This window comes from Hippocampus comes, unplaced genomic scaffold, assembly GCF_001891065.2.
Source record: "Hippocampus comes isolate QL1 unplaced genomic scaffold, H_comes_QL1_v1.1 scaffold67, whole genome shotgun sequence".
Classification (NCBI taxonomy): domain Eukaryota; kingdom Metazoa; phylum Chordata; class Actinopteri; order Syngnathiformes; family Syngnathidae; genus Hippocampus; species Hippocampus comes.
Window position 1 is genome coordinate 632,884 of NW_017805221.1, and position 17,093 is coordinate 649,976.

The 17,093-nt window shown below is 51.1% G+C and overlaps 2 protein-coding genes across 2 annotated transcripts; both read left to right on the forward strand.

Moving 5' to 3' along the window:
• Positions 1–1,165: 1,165 nt before the first annotated feature.
• LOC109515437 (uncharacterized) lies at positions 1,166–5,635 on the forward strand. Its single transcript, XM_019869218.1, has 5 exons — positions 1,166–1,347; positions 1,698–1,759; positions 1,862–1,970; positions 2,001–3,355; positions 4,474–5,635. The coding sequence occupies exons 4-5, from the start codon at positions 2,198–2,200 to the stop codon at positions 4,501–4,503; spliced, it is 1,188 nt and encodes a 395-aa protein (XP_019724777.1). The 5' UTR covers positions 1,166–1,347; positions 1,698–1,759; positions 1,862–1,970; positions 2,001–2,197; the 3' UTR covers positions 4,504–5,635.
• Positions 5,636–14,932: 9,297 nt separating this feature from the next.
• LOC109515286 (free fatty acid receptor 2) lies at positions 14,933–16,280 on the forward strand. The gene has a single exon (XM_019868945.1). The coding sequence runs from the start codon at positions 14,998–15,000 to the stop codon at positions 16,033–16,035; it is 1,038 nt and encodes a 345-aa protein (XP_019724504.1). The 5' UTR covers positions 14,933–14,997; the 3' UTR covers positions 16,036–16,280.
• Positions 16,281–17,093: the final 813 nt, after the last annotated feature.

Consider the following 17,093-nt stretch of genomic DNA (forward strand, 5'->3'; position numbering starts at 1 on the left):
ATTCGGTGACTTACGCGCACGCCCGCTTCCGTCTTTTTCTTTCCCCCCCCCCCCCACCCTTGTTATCTGTTCTCTTTGGCCTCATTATTTTTGTGTTACCACTGCCAAGCGCAAAGGGCAAACCTGTTTTTTTTTTTTTTTTTTGTAACCGGCATCGCTCAAAAATCACCACAACTAATTTCCGCAAAACTTGAAATGGCCATTTAATATCCGCAAGGTCCATTAGAAACAATAAAAATACAGCAAAATGACTCAACTCAACGATATTTCCGGAGCAGTCTAAAACAACGACCGTTGTAGACAAAGTGCTGTACGTGGAGCAAAAAAAAAAAAAAAAAAATCGTACAATAACAAACAAATGACAGTCGAGAGCACAAACACAATCAAAGTAAAAGTCAAGTCAAAAGCCAAAGAATAAAAATGAGTTTGAAGACAAGTTTGAAAGAGAGAGAGGCAGCAGCGGCGGAAAAGGCTCCATTCCCCGTCTGGTCCGCAGACCCGCGGCAGCGGGCGGGGTGCGGAGGAGCGCCGAGAGGTAAGGTGGGGCCGGGCCGTGTCAAGATTTGAAAACAAACAATAGAACCTTCAAAAGAACCGTAGGAAGGGATGCCGTACAAGTACCAGTCAAGAGGTGGGAAGCAGCATTCTGGACCCACTGGAGACCCTTTGTGGAGGACCGGCTGAAAAAAAAAAAAAAAACGTTATGACACATGTTGAAACATTCACTCGTAAAAAAAAAAAAATGTCTTTGTTCAAATAATTTTACAGCTCTTTTTCCAGAAAAGTTGTAAAAACGAATAAAGAAAGTGAGCTCAAAGTCAAATTAAGAGAATTCTGGTCAGAAGAAAATTCCAACTTTATTGTAACAGTTTTTCCTCTCAGGCGCCACTCAAAAAAAAAAAAAAAAAAAAAAAAGGTCCTTCAGGATAAAATTGTACTTTGATAAAAATCAAGTTGTAATTTAACGCGATAAAATCAGGTGTTGCAAATTCACGTATGGGCCATGGTGGGCTTTTTACCACTTTTCGAAAAATGTGAACAGAAGAACCGACCATTTGTTGCACCCGTTCCTTTTTCCTGATCGAAATGAGCATTTGGGCCTCTGGAAAAAAATGCTCAGATGGGTGCGGACTCTTCATTCAACATGATGGGCACCAACAAATCACAGGTGCCAGCTCGCCTTGGGGCCCAGCGGCGATTTGGCCTTTTTTTTTTTTTCTCTCCTTCATTCAGACACTTGTTTGGACGTCGGGGAGGTGGTGGGCATCGTGATCGGCAGCTTGCTGCTGCTGCTCATCCTGGTGCTGCTCATCGTGCTGCTGGTGTGTCTCGTGCTCAGGAGACGCTGTAAGCGCCTTTGAATTTGTTTCCCAATGACTTTGTGAGATTTTGTTTTCCTCGTGAAAGCAAACGTTTGCTGTCCATACGTTCAGGTGGAATACTACACTCCTGAAAATCGAGGCACAATACTACCGGCTCGCTTAAAAAAACAAAAAAAAAAACGTAGGCCTTTATTCGAGAGGAGACCTTTCAGCTTGTCATCACAACAAGTCGTGCACTTTTTTCAAAAAAGATTCTTTGACTCGACTTCAGATGTGTTTTTATGCTCCAATCCAAAATGAAATTGGTGTCCCCCTTTCGTCGTTCCTGACTTTGTACCTCTCTCCCGGTAATCGTTTGCACTCGTGTTGTTCCAGCGCGACAAAGGCAGGGAGAAGCCGTCACGGTCCAGAAGAACCGCACAAATCCGCGGCCTCAAGTAAGCCAACAGCCACACGATTCGCTGTTGATTTGAACGCGTTGTTTGTGATGGCGCCATTGAAACCGAAGCCTCCTCCATTTTTGTCTTGCCACCATTAAGCCTGCAGATCCCCGCACCGCCCTCACAAGGGATCTGGCCCAAGGTCCCGACGCCCCCGTCTTTCGATCCAACCCCCAGCGTCAGACGCCCCCCGACCTGCGGGCACCGCAGCCGAACAGCTTGCGGCAAAACGCTCTTGCGCCGCGAGCCCTCGTCGAGGCGACGCGCAACGCAGCCTCCTACCCGCTTCACGGCATTGACAACCCGGCTTTCGCGCGGGGCGACGCGCAGCCGACCGATTCAAACATTGTCATCCGAACCGGTGCCGCCGAAGGCAACGGCCGGCCGGCGGGAGTCCGGCTGAGCCTGACGCAAGGTTCCCGGCAGAACGCGCAGATGCCCACCATTCACGTCAACCTCAACTCCTTCCCTCAGCAGGAAGCCGCTCACGCCGCTCCTCAAGTCGTGGAGGCGGGGCGGTCAAATCCCAGGATGCAAGGCGGGCCAGCCCCCCGAGGTGCGGTGGCGAGTCTTGGGGCTCAGCCTGGGCTCATCCCGACAGGAAACGCGCACGCCCGCACCGCTCAGCGCGATGCCAAGACGCAGACTTACCAACAAGAAGTCGGCGCCACATCCTCCCGTCAGCAGATGCCGTGGGATCTCCTGAGGGGGACGCCGGCGTATCCCGGCGGGACCCTTCAGAGGGGACCGACCTCAGAAACTACAGACTACACCAACCGACCACCTTTGCGAGCAAGTCAAACGCAGCCGCGAGGTGGAAATCCTTTTCGGGAAGACGCAGCCCCCGCGGCTCGGGAAGGCCGGGCGAGGAGCCACTCGGCTGACTTTTGGGACTCGCGCGCTCTGAGGGTGCCGCGGCTTGAGCCCGCCGGCCACTCGCACAGAAGCGACCCGACGCAAAGGGGGAGAGGCGGGCAAGACTCGAGGGTCGTGGCTGCTATCCAACCCGCTTCCAGTCGGGAAACCGCGCGGAGCGGCAACCCTTTCGTAAGCCAGGAGACCGCTTTCACACCAAGTCACCCATTTAGCCCGGATGACCGAGCTCTCGCCGATCCGAACCACCTCCTCCAAACGCAGGCGGCCCAGCGGCAGAGGGCGGCGCCGGCCCAGGCGCAAAGCCAAGCGGCTCAAACCCGAGGCGGCGGCCGACCTCGCCAAGCGGCCGCCGTCTCGGACCGACGACAACCGAGTGCTCTTACCCAGGTGGCGCTTCAATCCCACACCGAGAGTGCCCGGACCTTCCAGAACCGAAGAGAACAAACCCAAGCAGCCCTGCTTCACCCCGGATCCCGGGCTCAAGCGACCTCCGCCCCTGCGGGACCGCGAGCGCCGACCCCTCCGCCCGTTATCCCGCTCAGTCGGTTCCGGAGCCTTCCCAGGACCAGCGCCCATCACAAATCCGATCAGCACCGCTCGGGGCATGCCGGGCATGGCCAGCAGCCGACAAAAGCGGCCACGCGCGGCCACGCTCACACCCGAGGCCACGCCGGCCACGGCCGTCCCCATCACGGGCACGCCGCCCACCCACAGCAGGTGAGTTGTTTTCACTTCTCTCCAATTCTCTTGCGATGTCAGCAACAGGGCGAGTTCATTTTTCACGCGTCAAGCTGCCGTCATTTCACAAGGGGCCTCGGTTTATGACAGTCCTGATATTTCGAAGCTTTCGGCCACACGTAGCAAACCGGTTTGAGAAATCGGTGGTCTCGCGGCACACAAAGACTCACTTAGCTCTGCACTTCCTACATATCATGTACCGTATTTTGCAGACTAGAAGTTGGTCCTGGAGTGGAAGTTGCACCAGTCTTAAAAAATCCTAACATGTATAAGTCATATTTTGGAGGGAAATTTAATCTTACAATTGCGTCGGGACTTGCACGCAAATTGCCCGTTCCCCGATGGTGTTGACGGCAGCGAACGATTTCCGCCGCTAACTACAGGAAGCTTTTTCTTTTTAGTTGAAAATGGCTGAGCTTATCGAGAATCCCGCGTTGCATTGCGGCCATCGGTAGAATCCCGCTTGTTGTTGCTGCAAAGAGTACCTCCTTGTTTTGGCAGATCGCGCTGGCAGCGATGCACCAAATGTGCTCGCCAAGCGCCAAAACGAAGAACAATTAGGAGCGGAGCAGCCCGAAGAAAAAGTCGTCATGGCAACTGATGCGTGACGTCTCGCTAATTTAGCGCGCGGCGTCCGCCGCAGCAACGATTTCCTATTTACGGCACCGAAAGGCATTAGAACCAAACCGGGATTCTATCCGTGGCTGCAACGTGACGCGGGATTCTCGTCCCTGGTAAGCCACGTTGAACTCAAAAGAAAAACTCTTCCAATCATGCGGCAGTTTTGAATCCGACAGGAACTTGGTTACCGCCGTCGAGGTGACCAAGGGGGATTTTGGGTGCCGGTCCGAGCTACAATTTGAATATCAAGTTGCACCTGAGGTGCTTAAACAGTTTAAATGTTGGTAGTTGCGCCTCACATCCCGAGACCACCGGCGAGAAGACTGGAATCACGTCGCATTTTAGATCGGCTTTTTGTTTTGGGGCCAGCGTCGAAGCGCAGCGCTGCTCGTTGTCCGTGGCGATTCTTCCTCCCCTTTTGTCTTCTTCCTCTCGTTGGTTGTTGCGCGTCAACAGTGAAGCGTTTGTGTCTCCAGCGTCAGACTCACCGAGGGAGGCCGAGGTGATGACGGACGTCGGCGGACGACTTGCACTCGGCCTCGTCTCCCCGCTCAGATGAGCAGCTGACAAATGTGAGTTGGGCAAAAAAGGCCCAAACCGCAACCGCCGCCGCGACAAAGCTTCTCATCGCATTTTCCAAGATTCTCCTTCAAGCAGACGAGTTCAGTGAGCAAAGCTCGACGACTGTCGTGATCCATCATTTAGATACGAGCACTGCGGTGCAGTGGCTAGCCTCGGCATTCCACTTACTGTGGAATGGACTGCGAGGCTCCGCCTGTCGGAACATCAAAAAAAAAAAAAGGCGGATACTTTTTCAAGTGTTTTTACGGCGTCTTTTGCGGAAATGCCTTTCTCCTGCTTTCTGGTTGGCCGAAACAGCCGAGCAGAGGTTGCATGATCCCCCCACTTTTTCAAAGGGATTCGCCAATGTTCGTTTTTTTTTCTTTTTTTCTCGCTTGATTGGCTAAAACGGTCGGATGTTCTCTTTTCTCACCTGACCCTTGTTGTGCTTGCGCCTTTTCTTCTGGTGTCCGATTGGCTAAAAGGGGCCCGGGTTGTGCTTATTGCCCCAAATGTTGATTTTTTATTTTTATTTTTTTAAGATTGTTTTTGGAATGGTTTTGTGTTTACCGTCATGTTATTTTCAAGTGTTTTTAACGAGTGTCTTGACGGGTCTGGCTTGGCCTTTCCTCAAGTCACCGAAACTAGCCTGTTCCTGGTAATAGCTACATCTGGCGGACCCCCCCTCTCCCCACCCCATTTTATTTTATATTGTTACATTTTTAAGGATCCCTAAAGTGACTTTTTTTGGGGGGGGGGGCTTTTCCATGCCCAACTTCCGACGGTCTGCTACAGTCGTTATACACTGCCGCTTTTTAGACCCTGCCAATAAGTCTCGCAAATGTTTCCAGTGAAATATTTTGTTAAGTGCGCACAAAGTAGAAATGGGAAAAGACTCTCTGCCAATTCCAGTATCGCAAGTCAGCGATTTGGTGCTGTCTTAATGTGCAATGCACATTTATTTTGCGCCTTCTGTTTACGGATGCTCGTCGCGACGCTTCTCAATTAAGAGGATTGGCCTCGACGGAGCCGCGGAAGCGCCGCTCGGCTAACCGTGAAGGGGGTCCCATAACTGGACGGGTGCTTATTAATGAAAGGCTTTTATGCGACTCAAATGAGTCGGGAAGTCACGGCGCCCGCGCACGAGCGAGGTCTGCCGACGAGATGGGCTGAAAAGGGCCCATTTTTGTGCCAGGGTCATCATCGCCGAGGAATGTCATGATCACTTGACGTATTTCTTGATTGGGAGGTTTCCTGACTCAGGGATGTGCTTTCGAAGGTTTTATTGAGCTTGCGGCTGTCCAAAGAGGATCTGTTTGTTTTTTGTTTTTTGTTTTTTTTTTTGTGCTGCCGAGAATAAACTTGAATGTTTGAACGTGCCAAAGGTAACAGTGAACGCAAGGACATAATAAAAGTCTGTTCACACAATTGACAATTTGGTCTTTTTGTGAATTAATAGCAGCTCGTATCCGGTCCTGACCTGAGGCAGCGGGCAGGGGCGGAGCAGCTCAAAGAGGTCACGTGAGGCGAGCCCATGTCAAGATTTGAAAACAAATCGGCAGATCTCGGAAAGAACTCTCAAATGAAGAGATGCTAGGGTAGGAGTTGTGTGCTCCCTCTTACGAGCACCAGCACCAGCGGCATTTTGGACCCACTGGAGACGCTTCATGGAGGATTGGCTGACTCCTAAGTCAAGTGCATGACAGATATGACAAAGGTGTTTCAAAGTGCTCTTGAGAAAGGAGGGACTTGACTTGAGCAAGCTGTGTGGTACAATTCTTTCGGGTTAGAGCAGAGCCTCGACAAAACAAAGCAAGAAGCGTGGATTCCATACCATTTTTTTCCTCTTAAAATCAACACATTTCTGTCTTCGAAGCACATATTTAAGCCTCGGATCAAAAAGTGAATGCCGTCGTTCGCCGGTGGTGCCGCCGCGCGCGTGTGTCGAGCACACGCGCCCGCAAGTGAAGAGGTCAAAGCTGTAGCAGACGCTTTTTAAGAGCGCGGTTTTTATTTTTGCCGCTCGCGAGCAGTTCGCCCCCGTGTTTAAATTTAGAAAGTGAAGGGCTGTCAACGCGCGCGGAAGAGAACAACACAACCTGCCCAGCGCGTGTCGTCGCTCTCGAGTCGCTGCGAATACTAGACGCCGAAAGAGTGCTCGATTGCACACGGCGTCTCCTCGACACGCCTCCGTTGTGACGTCGCTGAATCGTTCAGGCTTTTCGCACCCTTCTCGACGAATCCGAGACGCAACCGTTAAAAGCCTCCAACTGGGCGCACGTTCAGGGAGGGGCCAAGTGAGAGAAGCCTTTCACACAGCCACCGTCCCAACCTCAACTCCTTTCACGCTGCCTTTCCAAGCCGACTTCTTCCCGTGTCGTCGTTTTGCGCGAGCGGTAAACCTGAAGGTGGATCAGAGGCGCAACAAAAAAAAAATCGACTTGGGACCAGTCCGCTGGCTCCCCGTCGATCGCGATGGGACGTATGAGGCATCTTGGAGTTGCGAACTAACTTGGCGGCGGGTCATTTTGTGAACGCTTTGTCATGCTGAAAAGTGAGTTGGCTGTCCTTCTGGCTCCCTCGCTGAAAACGTCGCGCCTCCGCTCCTGTCCTGTCGTGTCAGCTCACTGAATGTGAATTTGCCGCCTTCTCCCCACATGATAGAAAGTCCACGAAGGATTCTCAGAGTCCCCGGTCGAGAGACTTTCACGAGCGGAGGTGTGCCAGACGCCCGGTCATGAAAGGCGCCGGCCGATTGATGGGGAAGCGGCGACGGCTTTGGCACACGCGCCATCGAAGCGGCTTGTTTACGGGGCACAACAATTGAAACGGCGCCGCGGCTCGTCCCATTTGCATGTAAATTTGCTGCTGTTTTTGCCACCGGGATGATTTAGTGGCGCCCGGGCTACTCTTTGGGACTGCTTACGCATCCCTTTGGAGGCGTGAATTAAAGGCCTGTTTGTTTGGGGGGGCTTTTTTGTGTTGATGAATGCCCACTTTACGTGTGTATGTGTGTGTGTGGGCCTCAACTTAAACACACACACACATTTCACATCGAACATTGCGTCCAGTCGTAAAATATTGATGAAGCTTTAACTGCAATTTTTTTTTTCCGAATGTGGCGTTTAATCGACCGGGGCAGACGACACGTTGCCGACGAGCTGCGAGGCGAATCCTTTGCGAAGGAGCAATTGAGGCACGGCTGACAAAAACAAACTGCTACGGATATTTTCTACCTTTCGAAAATCAAGAGTCTTCTTGGAGGTGAACCTTCAGACGCCCCCCTCAGCCCCAACCTTTATCGGCCAAGCCCCTCTTATCCCCGGGAGAGAAAAAAATGGTGGAACCGTCCGTGCCTGATCATGCAGCGCTTTCTAGTTGCTCGAATTATTTCCCAGTCGTCTCCCGCCTTGATAGCCTGGACCACAAATGCTTTCAAAATTCTGCTCGAGCCTCGTTTATGCGGACGCCCCCAATGACTGGTTCACCCTCCCCCACGTCAGCAGCTGTCCCTCGCCCTCGAGGCAAAAGCGTGCAAGTCGCAAGTCGTCGAGGTCACGCTCCGAATGTGCACGTGCTGCTGTTGTCAAGGCGCCTCGTCCGGACCGAGGTTATCAGTCACAAAAACTTTGACTTAAGAATCGCGAACAAACTAAAATGAAGCTTTTTAAAGAAACAAAAACTAAAGATAATTACAATATGAGTGAAAATGTCCTTGGTTTTCATCTTTGTCAATTTCTATCTTCCGTGAGCTTTGGGGCTTCCTTTGAAATGGACTGGAATGATCGATTTCCATGTCTTGAAGATGAGAGATCAATTGACTTGATGACACAATACCGTAATCATTCACCTTTTTTCATCTTGCACTCGACAAAAACTTCCTATTAAAAACAAAAAACTCAAAGGAATCCCACAATGAATAAAGCCTCGACTAAAACAAAGCATCAAAAAAGAAAACCCATAAAAATGAACTAATCCTCTCGAAAAGTAATTAGGACCACAACTTAAGAAACTAAAACCAAATTTGGATGAAAAATCCCAAACGACGGAAAATCACCCAAATCCACCTGCGCCCGCGCATCCTTTGCCATCCGAGCGTCCTTCAGACACAGTCTGCGCACGGCGTCCATTTCGACACCTGTGCACGCGTCGTCCCCTTGAGGGGGGAGGACATCAAATAAAACAAATGTTTGGACTTTATGGCTCTGCAGCTGACTCCATTTTGTGACCCTGAATTTCCCGCTTTGGCTGAAAGGCGCGTTTGGAAGGGAAGCGAAGGGAAGGGAAGGGCCTTCCATGCGGCGGGGGTGTCCTTGAGCAGGACGCCGACTCCCCGACGGGTCATAACCGCATCGAGCTCCAGACTGGTGCGTCTCAAAATGGAAACGATGCGCGGCGGAAACTGCCACAAGGGGGAGCCGCGCGAGGTTATGCATCGATTGCTAGCAGCTTTGATTCCTCCGGGGACGGCTCGTCGCCATCTGTGCAACATCAAAGTACCTCCGCCCCCCACCCCAACAAAAAATCATTGCCAATCATAACATAAATTAAATCGACAGGCTTGTTGGCGAAGGTGAACGCTTGCCTTTTGGGAATACTGAACAAGAAGTGGAATCATTTTACACGCACGCAAAAAAAAAAAAAGACAAAAGGCTTTTTTTGTCTTCCGCCGTATTCGCTTTTTGCCTCAAAAACATTTCGAATGGAGATGCACCCGCTGCTTTGAATTCAATTACAAAAAGAAGACCCCCCCCTCCCCCCACCCAACCTTATGTAAGCTCACCTCGAGACGAGCGCATCAAAAGGAAGCATTGTTTGTTTCAAGCAGAGCAGAAGGAAGAATGATCGTCGAAAAATCAAAACAAAACACGCCTGCTGAAAATGTCAAACTCTTCTGGTGCCCAAACGCAGTCCTCCTTTCATGTTATGACCAGCGCCAAAGTAAGACTGTGTTCCGGAAAGTGTCTTTACGAACGACTGGACGACGTCAGGGCCTTATCAAACCACACGACTTTTTTGGGGTTTTTGCAAAAACGGTGAACAGTGAGCATTACTGCCACCGCCAGGACTGGACCGCACCATCGTGGATGACTTTTGTGGCAAACACACTCCACGATCAGTTTGGAAAGCTCGACGAGCAGAAAACAAAATACAAATAAAAATGGCCGACAGCACACCTTCCAAACACGGCGCTTTCAAAGCAATTCTGACAAAACACGGCGCATCCATTTTTTTGGGGGACGCATTCCACAAATCATGTCGACAACAAACTCCGCAAACGCGGACGATGGAAAAAGTCCACAAACGCGGCGGACAACACAGAGCAGAAATGTAAGGCAAGCGTTCACCTTCGCCAACAACACCCTGCAGGCATGTGTCCCCTTTCGAGTTGTATTTTCTTTGTGTTATTAGAAAAAAAAAAAAATCCACAGCTGATGTCCGTTGCCTCGGTGTTCTGTGCGCATTTTGTTCTTCAGACGTTGGGGGCGTTCCCAGCAAAGCAGGACGATCTCTGCCCTTCCAAATGTCAGCTGTGGTCATGTGACGCTGCTAAATGGTGACATTTACACATTTCTTCTGTCAGGGTTCGTTTGTGGCCCCCCGCCGCCGCCCCGCCCAAAAAAAAAAACCTCACACTCATATATTCCTTGAGAGCTTTTTGTAAAATATGTTGAAGGTCTTTCAGACGATGACATTTTGTCGGAAGCAGGAAACGATCAGACATTTGCATGCCTGTGCACAACCAGCCGAGTCAGCGGAAAGTTTGCGATGTCTCATTTGCTCGCGCATGCTTCACCGGAGACATTTTCGATAACAGGTGGAAGTCCATTTTTTATGTTTGCCGCCGTCTGTGTTGCCGTGTTGGCTCCAACCAGCTCCAACCAGCCGCCATGGGATGAGAAATCCTCGCATCGGCTCTGTTTTGTCCTTTGTTATCATGAGACTTGTCATCGTCTGGCTGCCGTTTAACCTTTCCAGACATTTTTATCACCTTGATCCAAACGCTCGCAGCTTTTTGGCGCTCACCTCCTGCCTGGTTTTTACAACGCAAACGGCTTTTAATTGGCGCCGAAGTGGCCTCCGGCATCAAAAGCGACGCAGTCATAAGTCATCGCAAGACTAAAAATAGCGTCCCTGAAAGATGGCATTGTTCCGCGGCAGAAAGGCAAATCAGCCAGGTCCCTTGTTGCGGAAGAAAGGGACGGCGCACCTCGCAAAAGATCAACAAGCCGCCGTGCTTTGTTGACCGCGGAGCGCGGGTGACGCAAGCGCGATGCTAATAATGCTCAAAGCAGGGCTCGCGTGTCACGCTTGCGGCCGGTTCTCCTCTCGGAGCCCACCTGAAGTCTGACCGCGCCGACCTCTAAACCGTCGGCGTTCACAAACCCGAAACTTCAACGGCAACCTCCCCAACTCCGATCTAAACTTCAAACCGGGGTGTCCAACTGCGGAGCACGTTTTGCTTTTCAAGTTGTCTGCCCTGCTAGGACGCGCCCGATCGAAAGGAGCGGGATCGTTATCAGGCTCCCGTAGCGCCCGCTGATCCAAAGCGGGCTGGATCGGGGCCCTCGGGGGCCGGAGTGGGACACCCTGCTTTAAAGCAAACCCTAACCAACCCTCGAAGCGCAAACCCTCAACACTGTACATGTGCTTTCGAGTGCTGATGTGACCAAAGGCGCTTCCCGGTGTCACCCGCCGCTCCAATAATGACTCCAACGGCAGCCGGCCAGAGAATTCCGCAATTTTAGGGGGCGTGGATGTCACCATAAAAGAGATGAAGGGCAAAACGGCACCATTTACCGCACGAGATGATCCGTCTCTTCGAAAGGCCGTGAATTGCAATGTTGGAATCTGGGAATCGGCCGATTGTGGAGACGGAGACTGAAACTTCCGCGCCCCCGTGTCGGACATGTCGAGAGTGGAATCTGGGACGCGTGGAAGGTGGGAAATCAACGAGCCTCTGGGGGGTGAAACACGGGGCGAGCGGCGTCCCGATCCAGCGGGCAAACCCGACCCCGAGTGGAACCCACACCCGTCCACGAGTGCTCAACCTTGGCTCACCTCTCTCACTAACACTCCTCCTCGCTTCTCGGTCTATAACGACAGCAGAACAAACACTTGAGCGCGGATAAAAAGTACATCCAGGCATCACAGGGTGGACTTTGGCCTACGCGAGTCTTTCACCTGTCAAACATAATCCACCTTTGAATGGAAGCTCGTTGACGATACGAGTCCGCAAACATCAGGCTGCTGTTTGATTAGCCCGACCGTGCCGTATGTTGGCGTGGCCGCGGGTCATCTTCCGTGTCAAAGGCTCTTTTTATCCCACCCCCTCCCAACCGCGCTCGAACCACGCGACGCATCCATGTCGAAGCGCCGATAAGCGAATATGATTTAATAACCCGCATCAGGCCGTCTGAGCCCGTCGCCGGGGAGACGGTGTTTGGCGAGCAGATAAATTGCAGCGCTGCAATAACTGCCGCTACCCGCGCGCCGCGTGTTCGGGAGCGCCGTGTAAATAAAGTGCAAATGGACGGCCGGCCCGGCGTCGAGAGAGAGATCCAATAAAACAAGCTGAGCAAGCGCACCGGCGAGGGGCCGGGCCAAGACGACGACAAAGCCGATGAAGCGCTTCTGCAACAGGAAGTGAAAAGTGACGGAACCATGAGGACCTTCTGCAATTTGGGGGATTGCGTGCGCTTGCTTGGATGCCAGGTAAGGATGAGTCTTGTGTTTTTGTGTCCCACCCCGCACTCTTTTTTTTTTGGGGGGGGGGTGTTTTTAGCTCGACCAGTGGCTAGAGTGAAAAAAAATTGCGCTTTGGATAGTTTTGACTGTCATTGACTGTTGTTGTCACAGCTGTCCAAACGTTTGTTTTTTTTTTTTTTTCTTCTCAGAGAGAAATTAACATTTCGCTTGATTTTGGGATTGAAAATGTGCAAACACGAAGAATTCAGAATTTGCAGGCTGGGTGGCGAACCAAGGTTCAACTTTTAATATTCGGTTAAGGTCATCTGTCTGCATTTGTACCATTATTTGATTTTTTTTTTTTCTGAACTTGGTTTTGACAAATTAGCCTTGTTTTTTTTTTTTTTACAATATTTTTATCATGCCCAACAAAAAGCATCGGATTCATGAAGAAAAATCATTTTTCTACCAAAAAAAAAAAGGTAGAACCACACTGTTGGAATTATGAATGTTATCGTTTGATCGTCGAAGGAAATGTCATCGTTTTCGCATGATTTGCTCTTCAGAATTAGCGCTTGACGGTTTTGATTGAAACCCTCTCCTACTTATGTGACTCGTATTGCTTGAGAGAAAGGCCTCAGAAAGAACATTCACATGAATGGATTAAAAACATACTTTTATGTGAATTCAAAACAAATAAGTGACTCTATGAGCGAGATGGAGAGATGGACACTTCACACTGCGAGGGAAATTAAATATTGGGTGTTGGACTACGGTGGTAAATCCAATTACTTTGTGTTTGCTAATGTGATGTTTTTCCTCAAGGAATATGGCCTTCTATGAAGTGGAATCCATTTCATTAGGCTAAGTGATTTATTGATGGTAAATTTAGGGGCTGGACGGTTAAAAAAAAAAAAAAAAAAAAACGTACCATTCAACGGTTTGTTTATTGGTGTGTGAAGAATGACTCGCAAGCGTACACACTGTCCATGACATCATCGACCATCACCGCGCCGAGGCGGCTCATCACGTGAAAGTGTTTGTCTGTCTCTGACGAGAACACAAGCGGCCAGTTAATAAAGAAGACGGCGCGCCGTCGTGTTTGTCGGGAAGTCGGCTTTACACACTCACGTGTGGTCCGAAAACACGCCGACGGAAGTCAACAAAGAACAGCTCACAACAAACTTTGACGATAGTCAAATAGTCAAATAGATCTTCGTCGCGATCTAGACTCTCCGAAGGGGATGGTCTCATTTTTTATTGACTTGTTTTCCCTCAGCATGAGCCCGCGCTACAGGCTAAATCTCATTTCTACGATACATACGCACGCATACACACACTCGCCCGTTTGTGTTTCTCATATTTTTTTCGATGGGTTGCAATAGCTTAAAATAGGTCCGCCCCAAATATACGAGCTTTTTTTAAAAACGTACTAGAATAAAATGTAATTGCACATCCACTCCAGTGGTGGCAGATTTCAAAATGCCTTCAAAGACCTTAATCACAGGTCTGGGGGAAAAAGCATTTACACTTACATTTACATTTCCACACTTTGTTGACAGCTTATTCCATTTGCATGCGGCATAACAGCCAAATGCCGCTTCACCTTGTTTGCTTTGAAATCCGGGTGTCACGTTGGGGCGGCGGTGGTGGTGGTGGTGGACCCCAAAAAGCAGGCAAGAGGGAGGAGCAGGGTGAACTTGACAAATTGTTTTAAAATACTGAGGAAACGAAATCCAGAACACACAAAGCCTGGAAAACAAAACGAATCCAAAGTAGCAAACAAAACCACGGCATAAGCAAAAAACAAAGCGATCAACACAAACCAACAGAAACCGTGACAGCAACTAACCTGACTACTGAGGAAACCAAATCCAGAACACACAAAGCCTGGAAAACAAAATGAATCCAAAGTCGCAAACAAAACCACGGCATAAGCAAAAAACAAAGTGATCAAACCAACAGAAACCGTGACAGCAACTAACCTGACAGAAGCAAACAATGACCCGACAATGAGCGGTCGGGCTGGGAGTCCTGCAGAACGACCAACAGGTGTGCAGCGGCAGGGGGAGCCCTACAGTGCCACCTCTTGGCCACAAATAGAATCATGACAGGATGGTAGCCAGTGGCTCTTCTGATCTCTGAGCTGCATGTGTGTGATGCTTTTTTTTTTTTTCTTATTTTTAAGGAGCAGTCCAGTCAGAAGAGTGTTACAACAATAAAAGTCGACTGGAGATAAAAGCATTGATAAGCTTCTCATGGTTTGCTTGGCACATGCGAGCCTTCACTCTGGAAAGCGACTCGGACAAATGACTCTGGAGTACGAGTCTCATATTGAGACAAAGTTCTAGAAACAATTGTGGGTGTTTTGGAAAAAGCGCAAATAATGTGCAGACAAGATTTTGGGCAAATAATAGTCAAAAGAGCGTAACAACAATAAAAGTCTACTGGAGATAAAAGCATTGATAAGATTCTCATGGTCTGCTTGGCACATGCGAGTCTCACATTGAGACAAAGTTCAAGAAACAATTGCGGGTGTTTCGGAAAAGCGCAAATAATGCGCAGGCAAGATTTTGGGCAAATAATAGTTTCCATCCAGTTGTGAATACGTGGGGGGGCGGGGAAGCACACTCCCATCAAATCTTATGAAGTCATCTCTTTTCTATTCCTTCCCAGAAACGAGGAGCTAATCGCGGGGCTCCGTAGCAGGAAGCAGACGCCGACGCCGCCGCCGCAACATCGCAGGTCCGATGTCCGCGAAGGAGCCGTCCATGCACGAGTGCAGCACGGAGCTGTGCCTGTCCGTCTACGTCATCACCTTCGTGCTGGGCTTCCCGGCCAACGCGCTGGCCTTCTACACCTTCTGCAGCAAAGTCCGGCACAAGGCCACGCCCATCGACATCCTGCTCCTCAACCTGACCATCTCGGACCTCCTCTTCCTGCTCTTCCTGCCCTTCAAGATGCGGGAGGCGGTGACCGACATGATGTGGGAGATGCCCTACGCGCTGTGCCCGCTGTCGGGCTTCGTCTTCTACATGACCATCTACAACAGCACCTTCTTCCTGACCGCCGTTAGCGTGGAGCGCTATCTGGGCGTGGCCTTCCCCATCCGGCACAGCCTGAAACGCCGGCCGCTCTACGCCGTAGCCGCCAGCGTCTTCTTCTGGATCTTCTCCATCGGCCACCTCAGCATCGTCTTCATCATGCCCTTCATCGGGACGCCGAAAGAGCCCGTCAACGCCACAGCGGGACCCAACGTCAGCGCGCCGGCTCGGCACGCGGCTCCGGAGGAGGTTTGCTACGATAATTTCTCCGAGGCCCAGCTGAAGGTGCTCCTGCCGGTGCGTCTGGAGCTGTGCCTGGTTCTCTTCTGCATCCCCTTCCTCATCTGCAGCTTCTGCTACATCAACTTCATCCGGATCCTGTCGCGCTTGCAGCACATCGACCGGCGGAGGCGTCTGCGGGCCATCGGCATGGCGCTGGGCACGCTGCTGGTTTTCGCCGGGTGCTTCGGCCCCTACAACGTGTCCCACGTGGTGGGTTTCCTCACCTGGCGGAACCCCGACTGGCGCGACAAGGCCCTGCTGTGCAGCACCTTCAACGCCTGCCTGGACCCGCTCATCTTTTACTTTTCGTCGTCGGCCGTGCGGGGCACGGTGGCGAACGTGATGAAGGGGGCGAGGGATCGCCTGAGCGGGTGCCTGTCCGTTGGCCCCCCGCGCAGGGCCCCCGAGCTGGGCGGGGGCGATAAGGAGAGCAAACAGGAACAGAACAACGCCGCTACCTAGCAGCCCGCTTTATTTCTTTATCATCGCCGGCGGCCAGGCAGGAAATTGGCGTCACGTTTATGTCCGCCGCATGTGGGCCGTCTGTGTTGTGACGCCGCGTGTCACTTCCCCGACGGACTGCTGCTCATCAGGACGACCGAAGCGCCTTGTTCACGATTTTGTCGCATTTGCATGAGGTCGCCCAACATCGACACCATTAAAATGAATAGCAAAGGACGTTAAACGCGCTTGGGGTTCGGTTTACATCGGGGGTGGCGCTTTGGTTTTGGATGAGGTTGGGGTCGGGTTAAGGTCACCCTGGGTGAGGTCTTTGGGTTGTGCTCAACAGTAAGAAAGGCTGGGATCGAGTCGAGGTCCGTTTTGGGGTGATGGCCGATTGTCGTGGACCGCCGAAATGGACGTGGGCTTCGAGAAAGGCCACCAATTGGCTCCATGCTTCTTCATTGCTTTTGTTGACCTCAAGGCTGCTTTTGACACGGTGGTCCCTCTGGAACATCTTCAAAGCCCCTCAGAGTCCCGACCAAGATCACCGCCAGCGAATTGGATTGCGATCGGGCTTTTTACGCTACGTCACGACATAAGTCTGGTTTTTGATCGGGTTTGGGCGTAGGGTTGCGTAAGGGCTACAGTTGGGGCACCATTTGGGTCAGGTTAGGGTTTGGTCGAGCTTGGTCTCCCCCGCTTACTGCCCAAAGGCGGCTGGGACGGGCACCGGCACGCCCGCGACCCTTGTGAGAAGAAACGGATTACAACTTGGATGGATTCGGGGGTTCAATTGAGCGAGGTTTTTCACAGGATTGGGTTTTGAAAGGGCGAGTTTTGGAAAGGGTTGCAGTTGAGGTTGCGGGTGCTTGTGCTCGGCTGGCCCCACAGAAGAACATTGTGGTCATGTTGTGGACATCCGATCCAACGCGTTTCGTTTTGGGCATTTGTGTTGGAATCTTACAAATTAATTTATGTAGCGTGTTCGCTGCCTGCGGAGGGAAACCAAAGACTGTCAGTCATTCATACGCCAACATGCACGCGCTTGGGAGACCTCACAATTAAAAATGGTGAAA